This window comes from Atractosteus spatula, chromosome 15, assembly GCF_055471065.1.
Source record: "Atractosteus spatula isolate fAtrSpa1 chromosome 15, fAtrSpa1.hap1, whole genome shotgun sequence".
Classification (NCBI taxonomy): domain Eukaryota; kingdom Metazoa; phylum Chordata; class Actinopteri; order Semionotiformes; family Lepisosteidae; genus Atractosteus; species Atractosteus spatula.
The window spans coordinates 19,343,582-19,363,804 of record NC_142720.1 but is presented as its reverse complement, the minus strand read 5'-3'; the positions used below and the strand labels follow the sequence as shown (position 1 = coordinate 19,363,804).

The 20,223-nt window shown below is 35.5% G+C and overlaps 1 protein-coding gene across 2 annotated transcripts in view; it reads left to right on the top strand.

Annotated features, from left to right (window-relative positions):
- Positions 1–19,982, top strand: part of rmdn2 (regulator of microtubule dynamics 2) — a 47,884-nt gene extending 27,902 nt beyond the window's left edge. For both annotated transcript variants that reach the window (XM_088934201.1, XM_088934200.1), the window contains exons 7-12: positions 8,362–8,437; positions 10,966–11,043; positions 13,173–13,271; positions 15,061–15,114; positions 15,455–15,535; positions 17,991–19,982. In XM_088934201.1, the coding sequence (XP_088790327.1) occupies positions 8,362–8,437; positions 10,966–11,043; positions 13,173–13,271; positions 15,061–15,114; positions 15,455–15,535; positions 17,991–18,044 (442 nt within the window). In that variant the 3' untranslated portion in view covers positions 18,045–19,982. The remainder of the gene's footprint in view (positions 1–8,361; positions 8,438–10,965; positions 11,044–13,172; positions 13,272–15,060; positions 15,115–15,454; positions 15,536–17,990) is intronic.
- The last annotated feature ends 241 nt before the right edge of the window (positions 19,983–20,223 follow it).

Here is a 20,223-nt window from a genome sequence, read left to right as displayed (position 1 = left end):
AACATACTGGAAGGTTAACTGGCCCCTGGTAAAACTGACCCAGATGTGAGAGTGTGCAGGTCTGTGTTTGTCTGACTGCCCTCCGAAGGACTGGCCTCACGTCTAGGATGTGCTCTGCCTTGCGCCTGTTGCTTGCAGGGATAGGCTCCAGCTCCCCTTCGACCCTGAATTGATGAAAATTAGTCCAACTAAATTAGTATTTAGTTCTCCACATTTTTAATACTAGTATAGTGTCTCCCACAACAAGAGAGCATCTTTTAAACATGCCTTTTATTTCAGAAAGAATTGATACATAAATTACAAGAGTATCTGATAAAAAGTTAACAACTACCAATAATATAGACCTCAGATTTTATCTCATGGGCTAGATTAATCTTTTTTACTCTTGCTCTTTGCATGTCATGTTTTTTTTTCTTTTGAAAAGTTTTTGCCTTGAGTTTTGTTTTGTGATCTGCTGTTATTAAACAGATACTTGTTAGCTGTCTGGTTCCACTGGGTGGTTGACCTCTTCTTGTCAGGCTATTGATTTTTTTGTTAGAGACCTTGACAATGAGTTATATGAGTTTGCAAGTTATAGTTTGGCATTTAGCATAAACATTAAGCAAATTTTAAAATGGTTCTGCTTCTTTGTGAATTAAGTTATGTGTTTTATAGAAAGCTGAAACAAATTAAGAAGTGTCTGTGTGTGACCTCCTTTCCTGATGGAATGCATTTGTTGTGACATTTTCTGTGCAAAATTTTGTTTATTATACAGAGTGTACCAGATCTTTATGTACAATTGCAAAATATTGCTCAAAATAGATGTTTATCTTTCAACTTGATATCTGTAAGTCTTCTTTGAAGGGTGTTTTCATTTTTTTGAGTTTTGAAAAGCAGCCTAATGTCTAAAACATTCTGGATGCTTTGCTTGTATTAGTACTTAAAACACTTAACGTGAAAACGTTTCTAGGAACAGTAAATTTAAAACTATGGTTTTGGCACATGTTAATTGTTAGAAATGAAATATAGAGCATGTCTTGAAGGAGGGAAAAACAGCTTTCCAGCTATTAGCAGGTAATATTGCGTGCCTGTGGTGTACCAGGTTAAGCGTGAGAGTGAAGCCTCAAATGTGACTATGGCTGAGGGTTTGTTTTGCAAGTGATACTGAGCTTTCTAACCACATAAGCTGGAGCCGTACTTGTGGTATTGAACCTGCATGAGAGCCTTCGCTTAAGAAGCCTGCACAGCAAATGTGGGTTAACCCTGCCTTCCATTAGTCATGAGAGAAAACATTCCGTCCCATCGCAGGCCACGGCAAGGCAATTGCTTTTTCATAAGAAGGCTTCACAGCAGAATCTCTTGGGCAACAACACATTTTACTGGATGAATGGCACCTGGCATTGTTAGGTGGTATGGTGCTGTGATGCTGGCTGCCCTCTGTGAATTGTGCTTTTAATGTGTGAGCAGTGCATGATGTGGGGGGAAAGGGAATTTCTAAGCTGTGTAACCAAATCTTAAGTAGAGCTGCATTCCTGATTAGAACAGATTCAGTAATATATGGCTCCTACTAAAAAGCAAATGATATAAGTGGATGTTATAAGTAGCACTGTTATCGGCAATGTTTGTGTCATTCTTACAAGCATTTTCAAACAGATGTTTCCATGGATGAAACTTTAGGAGCATGCGGCCTGCTTTGAGTTTTACAGCTGATGCACCTGATAAAGTTGGAGTTTTCTCTCTTCATTTTCCTATTTTCTCTCTTAATGCTAGCACATTATAATGCCGGACCCCTAAATGAGTAGCTTTTCCAAGCTAATAAATGGAGTGGGATATGCAGATCCATGCTAGTGAAGGTCTTTGGTAGCAAATTACTACACATGAAAATTATGGAAGAAAATGCTTTGCATCTTACTTCAGTACTCTGGGGAAAAAAAGATGGAGTTTTAGTTATGTGATGTAAATGTGTGTAATATTTAAATATAATGTAAAAAATACTCTGGGCTACATACAGTAGGAGCAGGTGGAGGTCACAAAACACATTACTTGTCAGACAACTGTTGTACCTCACTGTTGTACACAAAAGAAGACTGCAGTTTATTGAAAGCTCCTGGCATTATAGAACATCCTTCAGAAGATAAAAATGCCTTTTCTTTAGCGGAAATGTCTTTCATGCTGATTTTAGGCTTTCTTAGCAATAGATGATGTAATGAGAAAGCAAGAAACACCTCATGATTTATAGCTTCTGAGAAACAATGACTAAATGAAGGAAAGCTATTTATTTACCTCTGACATCACCTGTCCTTTTTCAGTATGGTCCTGGAATATTGCTGGAGGTAGAGTGGCAAACATTGCATAGTGTTATTAAATTTCCAGTGGATATTGTCTCATGTCTTGAAAGATTACAGTAATTCACATCAGCATTGATCAAGTTATTTGGCTGGCTTGGTGAGGGTAAAATGATTATATTAAATAAGCGCCTAGAGGACTTAACCTTGTTCAAGTAAAACTTTCCAGACCTGTTGTTTTTTTAATTATATATATTCCCCAGAACTTTTCATAATTAACACTGTTATGGCCTTGTTGACTGAGCAGTTTAAATTTAGCCACTTTTCTATGAACCATGGCTCTTAACATGCTCCAGTTTTATTTCCATACTGCAGACCGTCTTTATGAACAGATAAAACCCCACGATTAAATGAAAAGTCAAATAAGCATGTTTGTTTTAGTCAGCTGAACATCATGACCTTTCACTGGAATGAATAGGGTTGCTGAGCTGGGGTGCATGCACTTAGTTACTCATGTTAATATATTAGATAAAAAAATATTAAACTTTTACGGGAGGAAAAATCTTTTTTAATGGCTGGGAATCTCAAAAGGGAATTTGTGATATTCATATTTTCTCCTAAGTTTTTGCTAATGAACATGAAAGGGAATTCTTAGGCTTATGTAAATAAAATACCCAGATACCTATTATACCATTTAATATAATTTTTTTTACTACACACTATTTAATTCCTAAGGTATGAGATATGAAGCAGTGCCTGCCTTATGATATGATTGTCTTAAGGATATATCAAAGGTTACAAAGAAGATTGATTGGAGGATCTATTCAAGACTGTTCCATGGTATTAGCTTCGACAAAAGAATGAGTAGTTTGTTCCAGCCTCCTGTATGATTGTATAATTATTTAATTTATTTAAATAAATTTTGTTGAAATGGTATAGCATGCTGAATCTCTGTAAAGAGAAATATTTTCGTGACTTAAAACAACAATTGTCATTGTGTTCTCTAAAAAATGCTCTGAATAGCTGCTCAGTTTAAATTAGCTTATGTGTGCCCTACAATGAAATTTGAATTGCAGGATTCATTTTTATTTTTAAAAGTAAGCCTGAGACACAGTTGTCCTGTATGTCCTGTTCAGTTTTTTCTGTGTACAAAATATATATAAAAGATGAAATATTGTGCTTCAGCCAAACATTTGACTCTTAACCCTCTTTGTGTTTAGTTAATCAAGCGGGGATTTCTGTATCAAGGAGCAGTTGCCCATAAGAAAAACTGAATCTGATTTATAGAGAAAAATATTGCTCAACAGCTTGGCATTGCCACCTTTCTTTGTAAATGAATTCATTGAAACTAGAGGAAAAGAATGATCTAAGAAACAGCCTCGGGTGCCGTTTCTTTTTTGTCATAACATTGTTTTTGAAAATAATGAGTATTATCAGACACTGCTAAAATAAACTATATGTAAAAAAAACTGCTGCCTCAAGTAATTTCTCTAATAAAGAATTTCATTGAAAATTAGTCACTTTTTTTCCCAAGAGGCTTTGTGTTATGCTTTATGAAATGCTAAGAGAAGCACTGATATGTTATTCCTTTCAAATTCACTTCTTAAAACAAAAAATTATGAAAGCTGTCCAATAACAGACATTACTCACATTACTGGCTGTTTTAAAACAGCAAGCAAATGTATATGTTTCATTTCCCTGTGTGATTTGTCAAGGAATAGGGTAGCGTGTTTAAAAAAAGAAGAGGTAGTAGGTCTCATTAATGGTATATGTGCTGGTGTTCTGCTTACCTAGGGCGAAAGGGGATAGATCCTTTTTAATTCACTCAGCCACATCAAAGAAGACTTGAGTAGGATTTATTTTGATCGCCCTGTGATCATATCTTGTTGTCTGTAGTTTGATTACAAACCCTCTGATGTTAGATCAGCTTGTTATGGTATCAAGCAGTATGTTCCATAATCCTTGGCTGTATGTTATCTTTTCTTGAAATCAGCTGGAGAAAGATGTCAAAGGTCTTTCTGTTCCGTTCAAGACCAGCGCACTAAGCTGAAAGGAATTGTCCATCAAGATTCATTATCTGAAGCACTATGCACCTTTAACCTCAGGTCATATTCTTAATATCCACTCACAGTCCTTCTCTCTCTGACTTTAATTAAGATGTCTGGGTCAGTGAAGATCTGATATTTATCTTAGTACATTTGTTACAGTACAGTTATTAAACGTGTTACTAAATTGGTTGTTTTGGACCTTATATTTTGAAGCATACTGTATGTATTAATATCATTCCCCAAAGCGCAATGCAGACTGACCCTGACTGATGTCCATATTGTGTAATTTTAATTGCCCATGATTTATTCTTCACAAGATAAAACATCTTTTTGTCTGACCAAGATATCAAAGCTTTCAATTATCAAGTCTGTGTTTGTTTGTATATATACCTAATGTAGGTATACCTAAACTAATCTCATTTCTGCAGAAGTGGCTTTCATTTCTAATCTTTATATTTTAAATTTTCCTCTAGGAAGTGTTGCCTTGAATGTCTTAAGTGTTTTCTACCTAAGTTTTTTTTTAACTAGAGTGCAAAGCTCTTATCGTAGTTGGCATCTGTTCCAGCTTCATGATGACCAAAGGCCTTCCCACTCTTGTTAATCTTGTCAGAGTCTGCTTCAGAAAAACCTAGCGTGCCTGGGAGGAGTATGACGAGTGTGTTCCATGTGAAGTGTTGGGAGTAGCTTTGCCATTGTGCAAGCAGCTTAGAAGTCACATATTTAGAGTGAAATGCTGCCAAATCGCTCCAATCCCAAGGTTGTTAGAAAAGGAATTAGACATTTTTCTTAGCAGTAAAAATCTGAGTCTTTGACAGTATTTTTGCCATTTTTGAAGATGGAGCATGCTAGAATTATCAGCTAAGACTAAGTGTTAAGAGCGTTTAATTTTTCTCAGCGTGAAAGCAGATTTTTTTTTTGCTTTAAATTAATTATTTTTAGCGCTTTGATAGATATAATCACATTCTATTAAAATAAGAATATTATTAACCAGGTGTTGCCGTACTATAAATTTCGATCTTAAGTTGACTCATAAATTGATAGAGTGAGAGAAGAATGTTCAGTGTTAGTCTGTTTATCAGAGGCTGGGAGATTTACAGTGCCGGCACATGATTGTGGGAGTATGGGTGCTTAACAAAAACAACACCTGGTACAATCACCAGTTTTATTAGCACAGAGTTGCAACCCATAGATTGGATATAATAATCTCTGATGTTTAAAGGGCATATTACTGGACAGTCCTAATGGACCTTGTTGATTTTGCCTAGGATTGAATCCTCACTTTTCACCGTGTACATGTTCTACACAGCTTCAGATGCTCTCTACTTGTTCACCTGACTAAAGCATGCTTCCTGCAACTGCTGTACACCTTCATTTGGGTAACCTGAGAATCCTTGCCATTTGACATTCCCAAGTTCATACCCAATTCTAAACTCCACAGTGGAAAAGAGAAGTTATGGGAGAACTTTCCCTAATGTTCACTGTGTGCGAGTTCTGAAAATTGCCCCTTGTACTTTTGAAATGATCCCCAGTAAGACTGTAAAGCAATGTGTTAACTTTTTAGAACGAACCCGTTGCTTTTAATATTAGTCAAGTATACCTTTCTTAACTCTGAGAGGTTTATATTGTATTGTTTTATAGCTATACAGGTATAGATGTCAGTCTATAAATAATCTACTACTGTTTGCAGCATTGTTACCACCTTGTAGCCTGCTCTTAAAGTAGCTCAGAATCTAAGCAGGGCTGTATCTGGTCACTACTGGGATGAGACACCCGTAAGAAAAACCAGTTTGCTGCTGGTAGTGTAGTGTTGATGGACTAAGTGGCGTTCTTCCGTGAACTGGAATATGACAACTAGGGACACTGGTATAAGGAACACAGACTCTTCAGATGAAACGTTAAACTGCAGCATTTGTGCAGAATCACAGAATATCCTATCTACCATTTGCCATCTACTAAAACTATTTAACTTATCTAATCCTAAGCTACTAAAGCTGCTGACACACACTTGGACATGTTTTTCTAGAACCCTTTGGATATTAGGAAGCTTTCTACATTCTCTCCTGAATTTTTGTGCACATACTGTACATAGCTAGGGTAGTTGCTGTAACAAAGTTCAGTTGAAAAAGGAGCCACAAATGCACCTACAATTGGAAATATGAATAACTTTGCATGTATCCACTTATAATATGAGTGAGTCTCCATGGAAATTGACATTTTGTTTGCACACTTTCAGTCAGGAGGCTAAATCTGTTAACAAAGATAACTTCCTTCAGTATTCTACCATTCATAAAAAAGCAAATAACATACTGTCACTGACTAACAATTCAAGATTCAACCAGATAACCAGCAGTCCTTCATAGTGTTTTGGACTGGACCTATGATAAGTTAACAATTCTTTGGATATAATTATAGATGTGCATGGTTTACATTACATTAATGGAATAACCATGTAACATATATTTTAAATGTTAGTTGCTTTATACTAGGAGCTTACTTGTTGGTTTTTTTCCTGTTAGACCACATTAGGGTCCCCTCTTGACACAGAGCTGATGGCATAAATTGCCCTGCAAGGGAACTTTAAGCAGCAGATTTCACATCCAATGTTCCATTTGCACAAATCCAGAAGTGGACACAGGAATGTGCTTTCACAGTGGCAGATTTTTGGTCTGTCTTTTTTTGGTCACGCACAGAGGAGAAATTTAACAAGACACAGGATAAGTCAGTTCATTTTTCATTGTTTTCTTTTCCAGGAGCAATCCGTTTAGCAATGGTATGCTGTGTTTATCTGATTAGAGCCCACAGTGTGGAAGGAGAACGGTTCTTGCCAGTTTATGAGCACGTACTGCCAAATACGGGTTTAACTGCCTGGCCCCCCTTCCTGGCAGCTGAACTTCTGTGACCCCTTAAACCTCCTGCTCCTTCACAGAAAAGTAGCTTGTACTGTACCCTGTTGGTGATTTTGACAAGAGTACCAGCAGGATTAGTTTCATTATATTCACACTGCTTTGATCAGGCCATACAACCTGCTCAACCATGTTTGACAAACCCCTCTCAGGTTCTCAAAAAAAGCAAGAAGGCTGCTGTCTCCTTTCCAAATTCAATGAAGGAAAAAAAGTTTTTCCTCACGGTTTAATTAGAGTTTCGGTTTAGGAAAACCTAAATGAAATTGCATTTTGTTTCTCTGATCCACTTTTTGAGTTTGGGTTGTAAAGATAGAGAATCAGCACCATGTGCACCACAGGGCATACAGAATTGTGCTGTCCTGGGCCAGAGATGCCCAGAACCAGCGCAGATTGTTAGTCTTGAGTCACTAGGAACAGACAGGAGCAGTGAAGGAGGAGTGAAGGCTTTGAAAGAAATGTAAGAATCGGAACAAAGTTTGGAATTTCATTTTCTTAAGTTTGTCACATGCCTAAATTACACTGCGCACCTCAGTGACCTGGCAAACGATGTAACTGTAAAGTGCATTACCCTTATCGTACAGTACTGCAGTATACTATAGTACTCAAAATGAACATTAAGTGTACTTTCCACGTCCTAGAACAAGGCAGATGTTAAAGCAGGAACGATGCATCTTGCGTCACGAAATAAGTGGTTTTGGAGATGGGAAGAGATGCACTTTAGTACTAGCACCTTTTATTTGAAATCTTGTTCCATGATTTTTAATTTACACTCTATACTGTATCCTTGACACTTTTCAAAGTTTATTTAGCACCTATCCTGTTGTGCAGTATTACTGTGTCACTACTTAGTATCTGTATGTCAGTAGATGTTTATTTTTACTTAACAAAGCAAATTATTGCTTTTTGTTTGACAGGCACCTTTATAGTTATGGGGTATGTGTATGCATTTTATATGGGAAAGTAAGGACGCTGGGATGTAGGTAATATTGTTGCTTTAGGGAAGCCAGAAGACTAACAGTGACATCCAAGTATAACAGAGTTATGCAGCATCTTCATATAAAAAGTCATTCATGCTTTTCTGAGAACCATATACACATGAATGAAGCTTGAAATTGAAACCATACTTCTTAACCTTTCTTTTTTCAGGTTTGCCATTATGTGTGGCTACTTGTCAGAGTACGAGAGTGTTCAGAACAAAATCAAAAATGGCTATCTCTTCAAGGTATGTTTTGGCAGTTATGCTAAGCAGCTGCACTGTTTAATTTACTTCTTTCTGACAGTGAGTAAACCCGGGTTTTCCGAACAGCAGAATGCCCAGAGGAGTGTTCTCACTTGAGTGCCAATGTCTCTGCTAGCAGATTATCTCTACATGTCCATACAGCATCACCTGTAGAGTCTTTTAAGCTTCAAGAGTTTAAGATGAGGATAGACACAGTGATATCAGTTGTTCCATATGCAGCTGTGATTATTTTACTAACATGGAGATCACTGCATGTTCATTCTTACTGGAAAAAAACATGTTAATGTTTTTTTTGTTTGCCTTTCGCTCAAATAACCATCCAGTTCATCACTTAACAGACACTATATTGATAAGAGAGTGGGGTTAAGGGAACATAGTGGTTTAAGGGATTTAACATTTTATTGGCTGCATATACTGACCAAAGTATTACGAATGACCAGTCAATTGAATGACCTGTTTTAATAGTTGGCAGTGTGTGGCTGTCAACTACAATGAAGTAATACCACATCCATTGATTTAAATTTAAATACATTTTCAAAGGTCTGACTTAGTGCTATTCACCTTTTATTCCACTTTAACTCACTTCAGCTTGTCTATTAATCTCCTTAATAGATTAATAGACAATTTTCTTAAAAGACTTCCATCACCTTCCTTGTGCTGGACAATTCTCAGATATCACTCCCTGGAAACTGGGTTCCATGTGTTTCAAAACCTATGCAATAGGTGCCACATGAACAGCAAGAGTTTCTCTTGCTGTTTGCAGTGGTTGTTCAATGTAAGCTCCTAATATTGTAAGATAAGTGAGTCTGTTACCAAATAAAGACCATATTCAATTGTGTGTTTTGGCAAATGTGCAAAAGGGTTCAGCACTCATATTAATAAGGTCATAAAAGAAATATATTAATTTGTAAAAAGTGCAAATGGCACCTTCACAAACTTCAGAAACATCTTTTGGAAGGTCTTCAATTTTAAGTTTAATGTTCTGAAATTTATTAAAATAGATTTATTTAATTTACTTTACGTGTTCAATAAGATAAATAAATTCATATTCGGTATCCTCTAATATTGACACATGCTGGAAATTCTCCAGGGGGTGTTAGAAAACAAACTTTAATTCATAGAAACAAATTGGTAGCAGGTGTAATCCTACTACCATATTCTTGCACTAAACATAAACATGCTAAAGTAGTGTCTTGACGATTGTATCAGTCCGCTTTTATAGGTTACAATGATAGAAATATTACTGCAGATTACCTAAGAACCTTTTTATATAAGAAAGTCAGAACCTAGACTACGGCCAAGGGTTTAATTAATTCTTCTGATTTCAGTCTCCTCAGGCTGTGTTGAGCATGGAGAAGATTTCAGAACTTGGAACACCCAAGTTATCATGGAAGACATTCAAAGAATGCACACAGCCAAAGCCAAACACTGAATGCCATAGCCAGGAGCTAAAGGATTACAATATTAATGAACAAATGAGAAAATTTCCTATTTCCACATTGTTTTCCAGCTTTGTCGAGTTCTATCTGTAAACTGACACCGATGGAATTTAAGTGTAAATAAGGCACTCAGTCTGACCCCTTGACTTTATTGTAAACTCAGAACAGGTTGTTTCAAGACCAGAGCACCTTACATTAGCAGTATCAAACACAGCATACAGTTTAGAGACATAGCCTGGATTTGTGTATAAAACAGTTACCTTATCAGTTTACAAGGTGCTGTAAAAAACATTCTCTGCGTAAGAAAACAGGAAAAATAGTTTTCCATCAAAAGAGTGAACATTTAAACACTCTCAAGATACCCAGAGTAAAAATGAAGCTTTTTAGTGATTAAAATCCTATTTTTCTGAATATGTCTGGATTGCAAAAATAGCTTAAATTTTTCTGAATATCAGAAACTGTTTTGAATCCACGACATTCTTCATGTTTCCTCAATATGTATAAAGATAGTAAAACTTATTCAGGACATGTAGGGGCATTGTTTCTGCATTTTGCAGCAAATGGGAGACAGAAATATTTCAAAAGAAGAAGAAAATTTGCTTCTCTATGTTAATTCTTGGAATCTGAGAAATACTAAATGTTTCTATAATGAATTTCAGTAATATCCAATAACTGCTTATGCTGTTCTTTCTTACTAATCGTTCATAGAAGTATGGTCAATGTACTGTACATCAGAAACTGTTTGCTTTTCAGTGGATGATGCATAACCACAGAAGCTAGAGTTGTGAATGTGGCACATAACATTTATCACACTTGTCAGCTACTTCTAAAAACTGTTTACCTTTTATGGCTCCTGTTATAGAGGTTTCTGACAGTTAAAATATCTTAGAAGATATCAACAGGAGACTGCAAAAGAAACAGAGAGATTGCATGACAGCCAGGGGTGTGTGGTTTATGTGCGTGCGTCTGAAATGTTTGTGGGTATTGTTATGCATGATAGAACTAGTCCAAGAGACCAGCTTTGGTATAGGCAGGGCAATGACATTTGCTTTTTTATTTTTCTCTGTTCAGGATCATCTTGATAAAGCAATTGAACTAAAACCTCAGGATCCACTGTCTTATTACCTGCTGGGAAGATGGTGCTATGCAGTAAGTTCTCATGAACATAAACACATTGTAATGGCACAACCAATAATCTTGCCCTATTTTAGTGTGCAGTGTTTCTTTTGCCTTATTAGTGAAGGTGATTCTAAATGTAAGTTTTAAAAAATGCTTTTAGAAATGCAATTCTTTATAATGCCAGTATTCATAAAATAGCATGTGCATTCATTTTTAGCTATCCTTTCCCAACATTATTATTAGAGCTAAAAGATGCATTTGATTTTATGGGCCTTGAATAATATTTTAATATTTTCTAAAGTCTTTAAATACCCACAGTATTTTAGAGACTTCCTGAAACTTAGTCCCTCAGTTAGTTTTAACTTCATAAATAATGCATCATTATTTTTTAATTGAAAATAGTAATAATAAATTGAATGGTTTCCATGTAAGTGATCAGATTATTCCAGTGTTCCAATTTTAGATAAACATGCTGAAATGTAAGGCAAGTGTCTGGTATTTGAATCCAGCTGCTTTCTTCCTGACCTCCATCTGAATTCCGTTTGGGATTTAGTAAAAGATCACGGTCTCATTATGAAGGAACGTAACACAAAGTCCCACTAAAAGACATAACTGATATTTGTTTTGTTTCATTATAATTGTCCATTTTGCATGCAGACACACAGAGACAAAAATATTACCCCTGCCAGTACATTGCTATGAAAGGACAGTTTGGGTATAGGTAATCATAGGTCCTTTATTCCAGTCTTCCCACAATTTACCAGCAAAAGCGCATCGGTTAAAATAATTTACATTTTTATGAGGAAAAGCTGATTAACTGTGTAAACGCTTTATGTAACTTAAAATAAAACAAAACACTTCTTAAGCCATCTGTCTCACGAAATGCACCAAAGTTGTACTCTGAAACAGCAGAGAGCATTACCTTCACACAAACAACATTAATAATGTGTTACATCAAGCTTGTGAAACAAAGTGTGAAAGAAGAGCTTGTAAACAATAATCTACTGTTTATAAGCAACCAAGGGCCTTCTTTGAAACCTTTTTATATCGTCAGAGCAATGATAAACCTGCAATTACACGTTTAAGAGTTAATGGAGTGCAGAGAAACACTACTGTATATAGACCCTCCACAAACATGACCTGAATTCCCTTAGGCAAATTGTGTTATTCCTGGTATAAGCACCTTGGAAAAATGAGCACTTTGCCAAGTCCCAGTGCCAAGAAGGAAGGCTTTTTGTAATACTGATAAGGAACGTTTTACTTGTACTTGCCCACCTTTATATGAAATCAAGTTGCATATACCCTCAAACTCCTCTCAGTATGTTGCATTGCTTCTTTGCTTTTCTAAACCTCCTATTTTCCATATAGATGTGCTGTTAAACATTTTATCCTGTTATTAACCCAGATCTATTAAACAAGGCCCAAACCAAAGGATTGTTCTATTCAAACTGCAAGGATTTTCTGTTAATGTGTTGTAAGGATAGCTGTGTTGCATTGAATAGGTAGAACACTCTGTCATGTCTTTCCAAAAGGAAGTTGGATGATATTGAATGCTGTTTCAACAGAATACTTTCCAGATGGTGTGAAAAAATTGCACAAGTAGTTTCTGAAAGTTAAATGAAAATCTAATGACATTTACAGCAGTGTGTTGTTTGAAGTAAATTAAATTATATGATGTTTCAGAAATAATAATATTTTTCTTTCACGCATTCACTAACTGCCTTGACTAACAGGAGTGTTGTGTTAGTGGTACACAGCGCTCTTAGGAAGCAGAAGTCCTAATGAATATTAATTAATTCCTAATGAGTATGCCTTTGAGTATTGCATCCCAATGACTAAAGCAGTATTAAAAAAATAATATCCTATTCAAGCAAACCAAGTTGTGTTCTTCTTATTGAGAGCCACAACCTTGTAAGTTTCTTGATAGTATAAATGTCACTCCTAGTTTTATATTACAACATTTTTCATTATTTTCTTTACGCACATAGCATTCTTTTAAAGAAACTTTTTAAAAATTTCTGTATTGCAGTGATGAAGGAATAATAAGTGACTTAGTAGACATTGAACTGAGGTTTCGTTTAAAAAGGGATTTTAAAATCATTAGATCACCTGTCTCAAGGTATAAAACAAATAATTGAATTCCTTTTTTTGGAATGCAGGTCTCTCAACTATCCTGGATTGAGAGGAAGGTGGCTGCTACCCTTTTTGGAAACCCTCCAACTGCAACAATACAGGATGCTCTGAAATATTTCCTCAAGGTAAATATTCACTGTTAGCTTTGCCTGTTGTGTTGCAGCTGTGATCTGCCTTACTCGCAAAACTATGTTAAAAAAACGTTAAATATTATATAAAATATTATATTTTAAAACACAGTTCTAGTGTTTGTACTTCCATAGTGTTTGTGTGTGGATCTGACCCCTTTGTGGTATGATTTATTGCTTGGAGAAGACCACATGCTATAATGTTGATGGTTAAAAGACCACTGTCCTTTACAAATTTTCCATTTTACCTTAGACATGTATTTCATATTTGACAAATATATTATATTTGACATTTATTATTTTATGATAGATATTGATTCCAATTTCTTATTCAAGACTTAAGTTTGTGCTGTAACGTTAATGTAGTTTTGGGTTTCTAAGGCAGATTGTGAAAAGAAAAGCTTTAATCAGTCTTCATGCTTGTTTTAGGGTGTGTTGGGTTTATGGCTACCATTAAAATGTTTTCTGTATTTGTAATTTTAACACGTGAACCCTTCCCCCTCTTAATACTAAAAATGCTTTGTTCTTAAATCTTCTATGTTTATATAAAGTAATTAAATGGCTCCTGGCTAGTTCTCGTACGTAAGATTTTTCGTCATGTCTTGTGTATTTTAACTATCAATTTTATTTGAGTGGTTTTTGTTGTAACTTGCTACTCTTTGTCTCAGGACTCTAAAAAAGATTGTCTAATTTCTGTAAAAGCACCCTGTTAACTTGCATTGTATTGACAGGTACTATTAGGTTTAAAAGCACAAATGCATATGGTTTACGTGTTCATATTTCTTCCTGTACCCATAAATTGTTTGGGTCACTTTCATCTGTTTATATTTTGTCACCTCAATTGAGTCCTGTAAGTGCCTGTGACATACTTTTTTACAGCTTGTAGCACAAATCTAACTCTTAAACAATGTATCAGTGCCCTTGCTGTACAGTCAGTCCATTATACAGTAGTCTAAGTTTGCAAGCCTAATTCCCTACAAAGTGTGATGTGCAGACATACAGTATATTAGTAGTAGTGATATTTTCTTGCCAGGCCCTCTAGGCTTTCACAATGGATTGTTGATGGACTGCCATAAAACCTCTGGCCCTGTAGCTGCTGGAAAATGCAAAGGTTGTTTTACATTAGGAATTGTTTCAGCTTTTCATATTTTGTCATGTACCAGTTCTGAACTTCTGCCCTTCTTTGGGGGGGGGGGTCACGTGGGTCAGTGTTTTACTTCTCCATAGCAACTCCAAATGACGCAGATGAAATATAGATGCATGTCACAATTTACTTCTTTAAAAGCATGACATGCAATTAAGTTTGAGTTTAAAAATAGTTTGTGAGAAAAGCGGAAATTCTTGAACTTGACATTTCCCAGACTAATTGTAATGAGTGAAAAGTACGTACCAATGTAATAATCCTTAAATTACTCAAAAGCACATGGTATAAATGTAGTAGAATGTGATAGTAACTCTGTATGTAGGTTTTAACAGTGATATTACTCTATAACGGGAATACAACGTGAATTTATCCAAATGTAATGCAATTACATTCATTCTGCCAGCTCCAAGAAAAGCAGCTTTCTTGTAGTGAATGGATGAATACATTCTGACTTTACTAACCCTATGAGCAGATAGTTTTATTCCCTGCTGAAAAGAAAAGAGATGCAATGTTTTGGCTGTGGAGCCTTCTTCAGGCCTTCCTCTCCACACCTACTAAAGCTGTGTGTAATCACATCATTTGGGCTTTGCTATGTGAAAATGTGTCCATAATTTCTCACATGATCCCTCTTTTTCCCTTTAGGTAGAAGAAATCTGCCCAAAGTATTCCAAATTTAATTATGTCTTCTTAGCAAAGGTAAGTGGAACCATCATCAAGTCTCTTTCGTTAATGTCTCTCTTAGAAAAAAAGCAGTTGTAGAATATATGTTGTACATGCAAAAGTTGTTAGAGCTATAGAGATTTATGTTACTGGTTTCCATTATATTCTAGAGATTTTTGTGTTGTGTTCTAAAACATTTATTACACATTCATATTGTGGACATGAAGAGATTATAACTGCCTTCTCTTGAATTCTAGAGGTTTGTTTATAATCTTGATAAGCTATTAAATTATATCTGTGGCATTAATGTGATGAGAATTTAATCAGAATATTGTACACCTACCTTGAAAGTTCATGACAGTTTTATTTTCCTTAGTGTTACAGAGATCTAGGTCAAAGAGCCCACGCACTGCAGTGGTGTAATGCAGCATCGTCAATGGAAGTAGTTTCTAATGAAGTAAGTACACTATCATTCACTACAGCTTTGAAGTAAGTAGAAGCTCTTGGAAAAGACCAAATTAATCTACTGTCATGGTCTAAACAGCTGTTAATGAAAACCAAACCCGTAGAAACCTATAGAGTGAATTGAGGCTTTTGTAGCTTTTAAAAATGGGGCTCCAGATAGGATGTTAAATGTAAAAATACTCTGAAGTAAGAGCATGTTAAACACTTTCCTTAAAACAGTTTCTTTCCATAACTTTAATTTTGTAACTTGTCAAGCATTGCAGACCTATGGCTTCAGTGCGAAAGCTAAAAGGCATCATTAGTTAGTAATATGGAGGTGAATATTGTTTGTGGTTTCTTTTATATTGCTGATATTTTCATCCTTGAATGTGTAATTGTTATTACATCTTTTTAGGACACTGTTTTTGTGATATTTCTTAGTTTCATGAGGTCTTCAGTCTGTTTTGGGAAAGTCCTTGATGAGTGGAAATCTCTTTACAGCAGTAGAACAGTTCAGAAAATACTGATCTTTTGTTTTCATTTTCTTACTCAAAACAAAACTTATCTCAGCGTGTGACCATGACACAGATTTTAAAGAAAAAAGAGGAACTCTATAGTTACTTCATTCATAAAATATAATATTTATGACTGTGAAGACTTGGATTAAGGGGAGGATCAATTTAATCAAAATGGCCTTTCTGAGATCTATAATCTGGTGTCAGTTAGTGAAGCTCTACTTCAAGGAATCCTTTTTACACAGTGGTCGTGTGCTTTATTTGTTTTAAAAAAAAAGAAAAACAAAAGGTCATGTGGTATAGGTCTGTTTTGTGAGACCAGGTTTCAGAAGTTGTAAAAATTAGAAACATCCTTCATCACTTCCCCGTATTTTCTGGTTTGACTGCACTATGATGCATCTGACCACAGCTGTACAGTATGGCTGTGGGAGAGCAAAGAGCCGAGTCACATTTTCCAAGAGGATGTCAAAAGGATTTTCACAACTCAGAGTGAATTCATCGATGGTAATGGAATCATCTGGGCGTTTCACAAAATACCTGTGACATCACCATCACTGTTCACAGAGGGAAACTCACTCACACGTTATAAGCTAGGGAGTAAAACTACTGTATTAACACAATTGCCGTTGATCTTTATTAAGTTTGAGTGTTCAGCAGCAGTGAACATCTTTCTTTTCTGAGAATTTCACCTTTGTTTGTCCTTTGTTTCAGCATGTTTAAAGGTGTTATACTTTAACCCTGTTTTATAAATGAGAATATACTGAATTTATGGTAATTGGTTAGGGGTGCATAAACTACAGCTCTAGGAACCTTTTAGCGGAGATTGATCTCATGGTGTTCAATTATAATCATACAGATGGTAGCTTCACACCATTGGCTTCTCAGACAATCCCATCAAATGTCCAAACCTGCAGTTGTTCTCGAGTCAGGATGACCACTGCAACATCATATCATCAGTAGGGTCAAACTAACCTGTGTCACAATGGTCAAATCCCAGTTATCAGTCCTTAATAGTGGGTGAAAGGATCAAGACGTGATGTCACTGTGAATACATGTCCAAAGCTAGCACTTTGTGACCTGGGAAGACATTACTGCCAAACATGGTTCATCAACGACAGGCCTCAATCTGGGAAAATAAAAGTCATGACGCTTCGTCGAGATCAACACATCATCACACTGCATCATGCTCTTCATGATGTTTTCACATCACCAGTTATACTGCATCAGGAACACCAGGTCATAAGATGACTAGAAGCAAGACAGATATAGCACGTAACTTCATTGCATCTGTCTTGCTTCTAGTCATCTATGGTGCTGCATGCAGATCTGAGTTTTGGAGGAGTGGGTTTGGAAGGCACCCCAGATGTTCGATAAAATGGGCTTAACGTTTTCCTCTTGCTTATAACTTGTCTTCTGTTCATGGCGCAAGCTGTAAAATGAAAATATTGTGTCAGATCAGTTTGTCTGTTGTATAGTTCTTTTTTTCCATTCAAAAGTCATTTTATGGCTGCTAACAGTTTCTAAGTGTATTAATCTTTGTCAGAAGAATACCTTGGAATGACTATGATAAAGATTGGTAATCCTGATAATTGCTCTTTCCTCTGTATGTTTTGTCCTGCTTCAGTTCTGTTCAGTTCATCTCTATTGAAATCCACAGTAATGTGGAAGTTTTTGTTTGTGTATAACATGTTTGAGTAGCATGAGCCCTGTTTTGGTTTATAGGTCTTTTTGAGACCCTAGTTATGAATCCACTGCTTATATGTTCCTAAACCTGTTCAACCCCTCATCAGCAGTATCTGAAGGTGCACCAAATGAACTCCACAGATCAATATACAGTATATAACCATTGTCTGGACTCAAAATCTGAACAGCTCACTCAAATAAATGATCAAATTTTATTTTTTTATAGATATTAAAAAATAGAGAACTAAATATTACCTCACTTTCTTTCAGGACAAAGAAGCCCAGAAGGAACTGGATTCCATTATATCTTCTCTAGGTTTATAAGCTCTTACCAATTGCCTCTTCTTCTGCAGAGCAAAGTTAACACTGATTTGGAGTTGGGGTGACATGTACAGACTTTTGTGGATTATTCTCTTAGATTATGTTAGGAAATTTGTTTTATGGCTTAATGGAACATGCTCAACTAATTTTCGGGCAATCAAAGTACATTTAGCAGCACTGATTTATCACTGAATTTTGTTTATACAAGATTATACTACAATGCACCTGAAAAGCTAAAGTCAGTTTGATCAATTGTCACAGGTTTCTCTGTGGATGGCATTAAGCTGTTTAAAAAGAAATGTGCTTCCTCATTTGTATTTCTCTGTGATCCTTTGCCAAGACAAAGTGACTGTAATTATCTCAAACTGACAACAAATGACAGACACCCTTGCACAATGGGTTATGTGGTTTGAAAAAGACTGCTTGTATAATATACTCAAAGGAATGCTTAAATGCTGCAGAGCACTCACCTCTGAGACCTCATGCCCAAGAAACACAGCACAGTTTCCTAAGAAGATTGTGTCCTTGTACTGGAAATATCATGTTCAGATTTCTCTATGTTGTTCCTATATCTATTTTTTTAAATATCTGGTGGAAGTTTCTAACAAAAAACAAACAAGCATATTCAATATTTGTGGTCTCCAAAATACCTACTGTTAATAGTAAGAAACATTTTTATATTTTCTTCATTGATTCTTCAGCTTTTTTCCAGTCACAGGCAGAAAATAAATTGATATTGGGTTGATATCATGGTTGTGTCGATCATGTAATATTTGTGCTCAAGTGAAAATGTTTTAGATGGAAATTTTATTTAATTGGACAGAATTTTATTTTTCTTTTAAAAGTGAATTTGAAGTTGGTATTGTCTCATTTATGTCTTAAATACAATCCCATCTAAATATGCATATCTTAAATGAAGTATTTTAGATAAGCAGACCTCTAGACAGCAGTTAAAGTATAGGTTAGTCTGCTTTCATGGTTGGGTTTAGTTTCGTAATACCAGAGTGTGATTGCTGGGTGATTCTGTAGACAATCACTGACCAGCTATTTACTTTCCAATATGCGAATTAAAAGGCAGTTTTATTATTCTCCATTATTAGGAATAGTTCAATAAAAATGTGTTATGTAGAAAACGTCTCCTTAAACTGTTATAAAATAAACTGCTTGGAAAGCACCCAGTTGGTTAGATTTAAATGTTTAAGCTCTTGAATAGCTGTACCTGACTGGGCTCTGCAGTTTGCAGTAATCCCCACAGATATGAACCTTGCAAAAATAGATGAATGTCACTTCAAATGGAAGGGATTCTGAAATCAAAACTAAGGTGTAATGGAGAGAAATGTTTCTTGTAAAAAAAAAACCTTTCGGCGCCCAAGTTTGATTTTACAGAGTGTCAAGGCAGAAGTAGCTCACCTGGATGTTTAACTGTGTTTTCACACCAAGCTTTCAACAGCAACTACAAAATCATACAACTTGCAATAACAAGCAAGCAAATCTTTCACTACATATATATGGCACTATCAGGGCGGGTTTTCTTTTTCCAAAACTATGGTCAATGAATGACACAAAACTGTGAGCTTTTGTATTTAACACTTGTTATATTACCAATGTTTAAGGATATCTTGAATATTGATACTTTGGCATTTAATTCTGGAGGCATTATTGTGTTGGAGACTTAGTGATTCTAGAAGATTTATTTCTCCTTTGTTAATTGTGTTGGTTTGTTTCTGTAAAACATTTATACTACATTATAGAATGAAATATGAATTCAAATATAAGAACATTGCAATGAATTAACATATTGAATGTATTCTTTTTAAATGATGTATGTAAAAAAAATCTTGACATTTTATTAGAATATATAATTTAATATATAAAAGGGCTTTTAGATACCTTAAAGGTATTTATACTGTATTATGCAATAAATCACATTTATTAAAATGACCAGTTTTGAAGTGTGACTGATTTCTATGTTGTGGATGTGGGAATGTTAATCCATTTTAATGTTTTTTTCCAGGTTTTTTCCTATATAAACTGCCTTTTTTACATTTTCAAAAATGCTGCTTGGTTGGGAGAGCAAGTGTCCTGGGTTTGCCACCGATTCCTGTTTTTTAATTTCCTCATTTTCAACACAGCAGAACAAAATCTAAAAACACTAAGAATTTTAATAAAATATAGATGACAC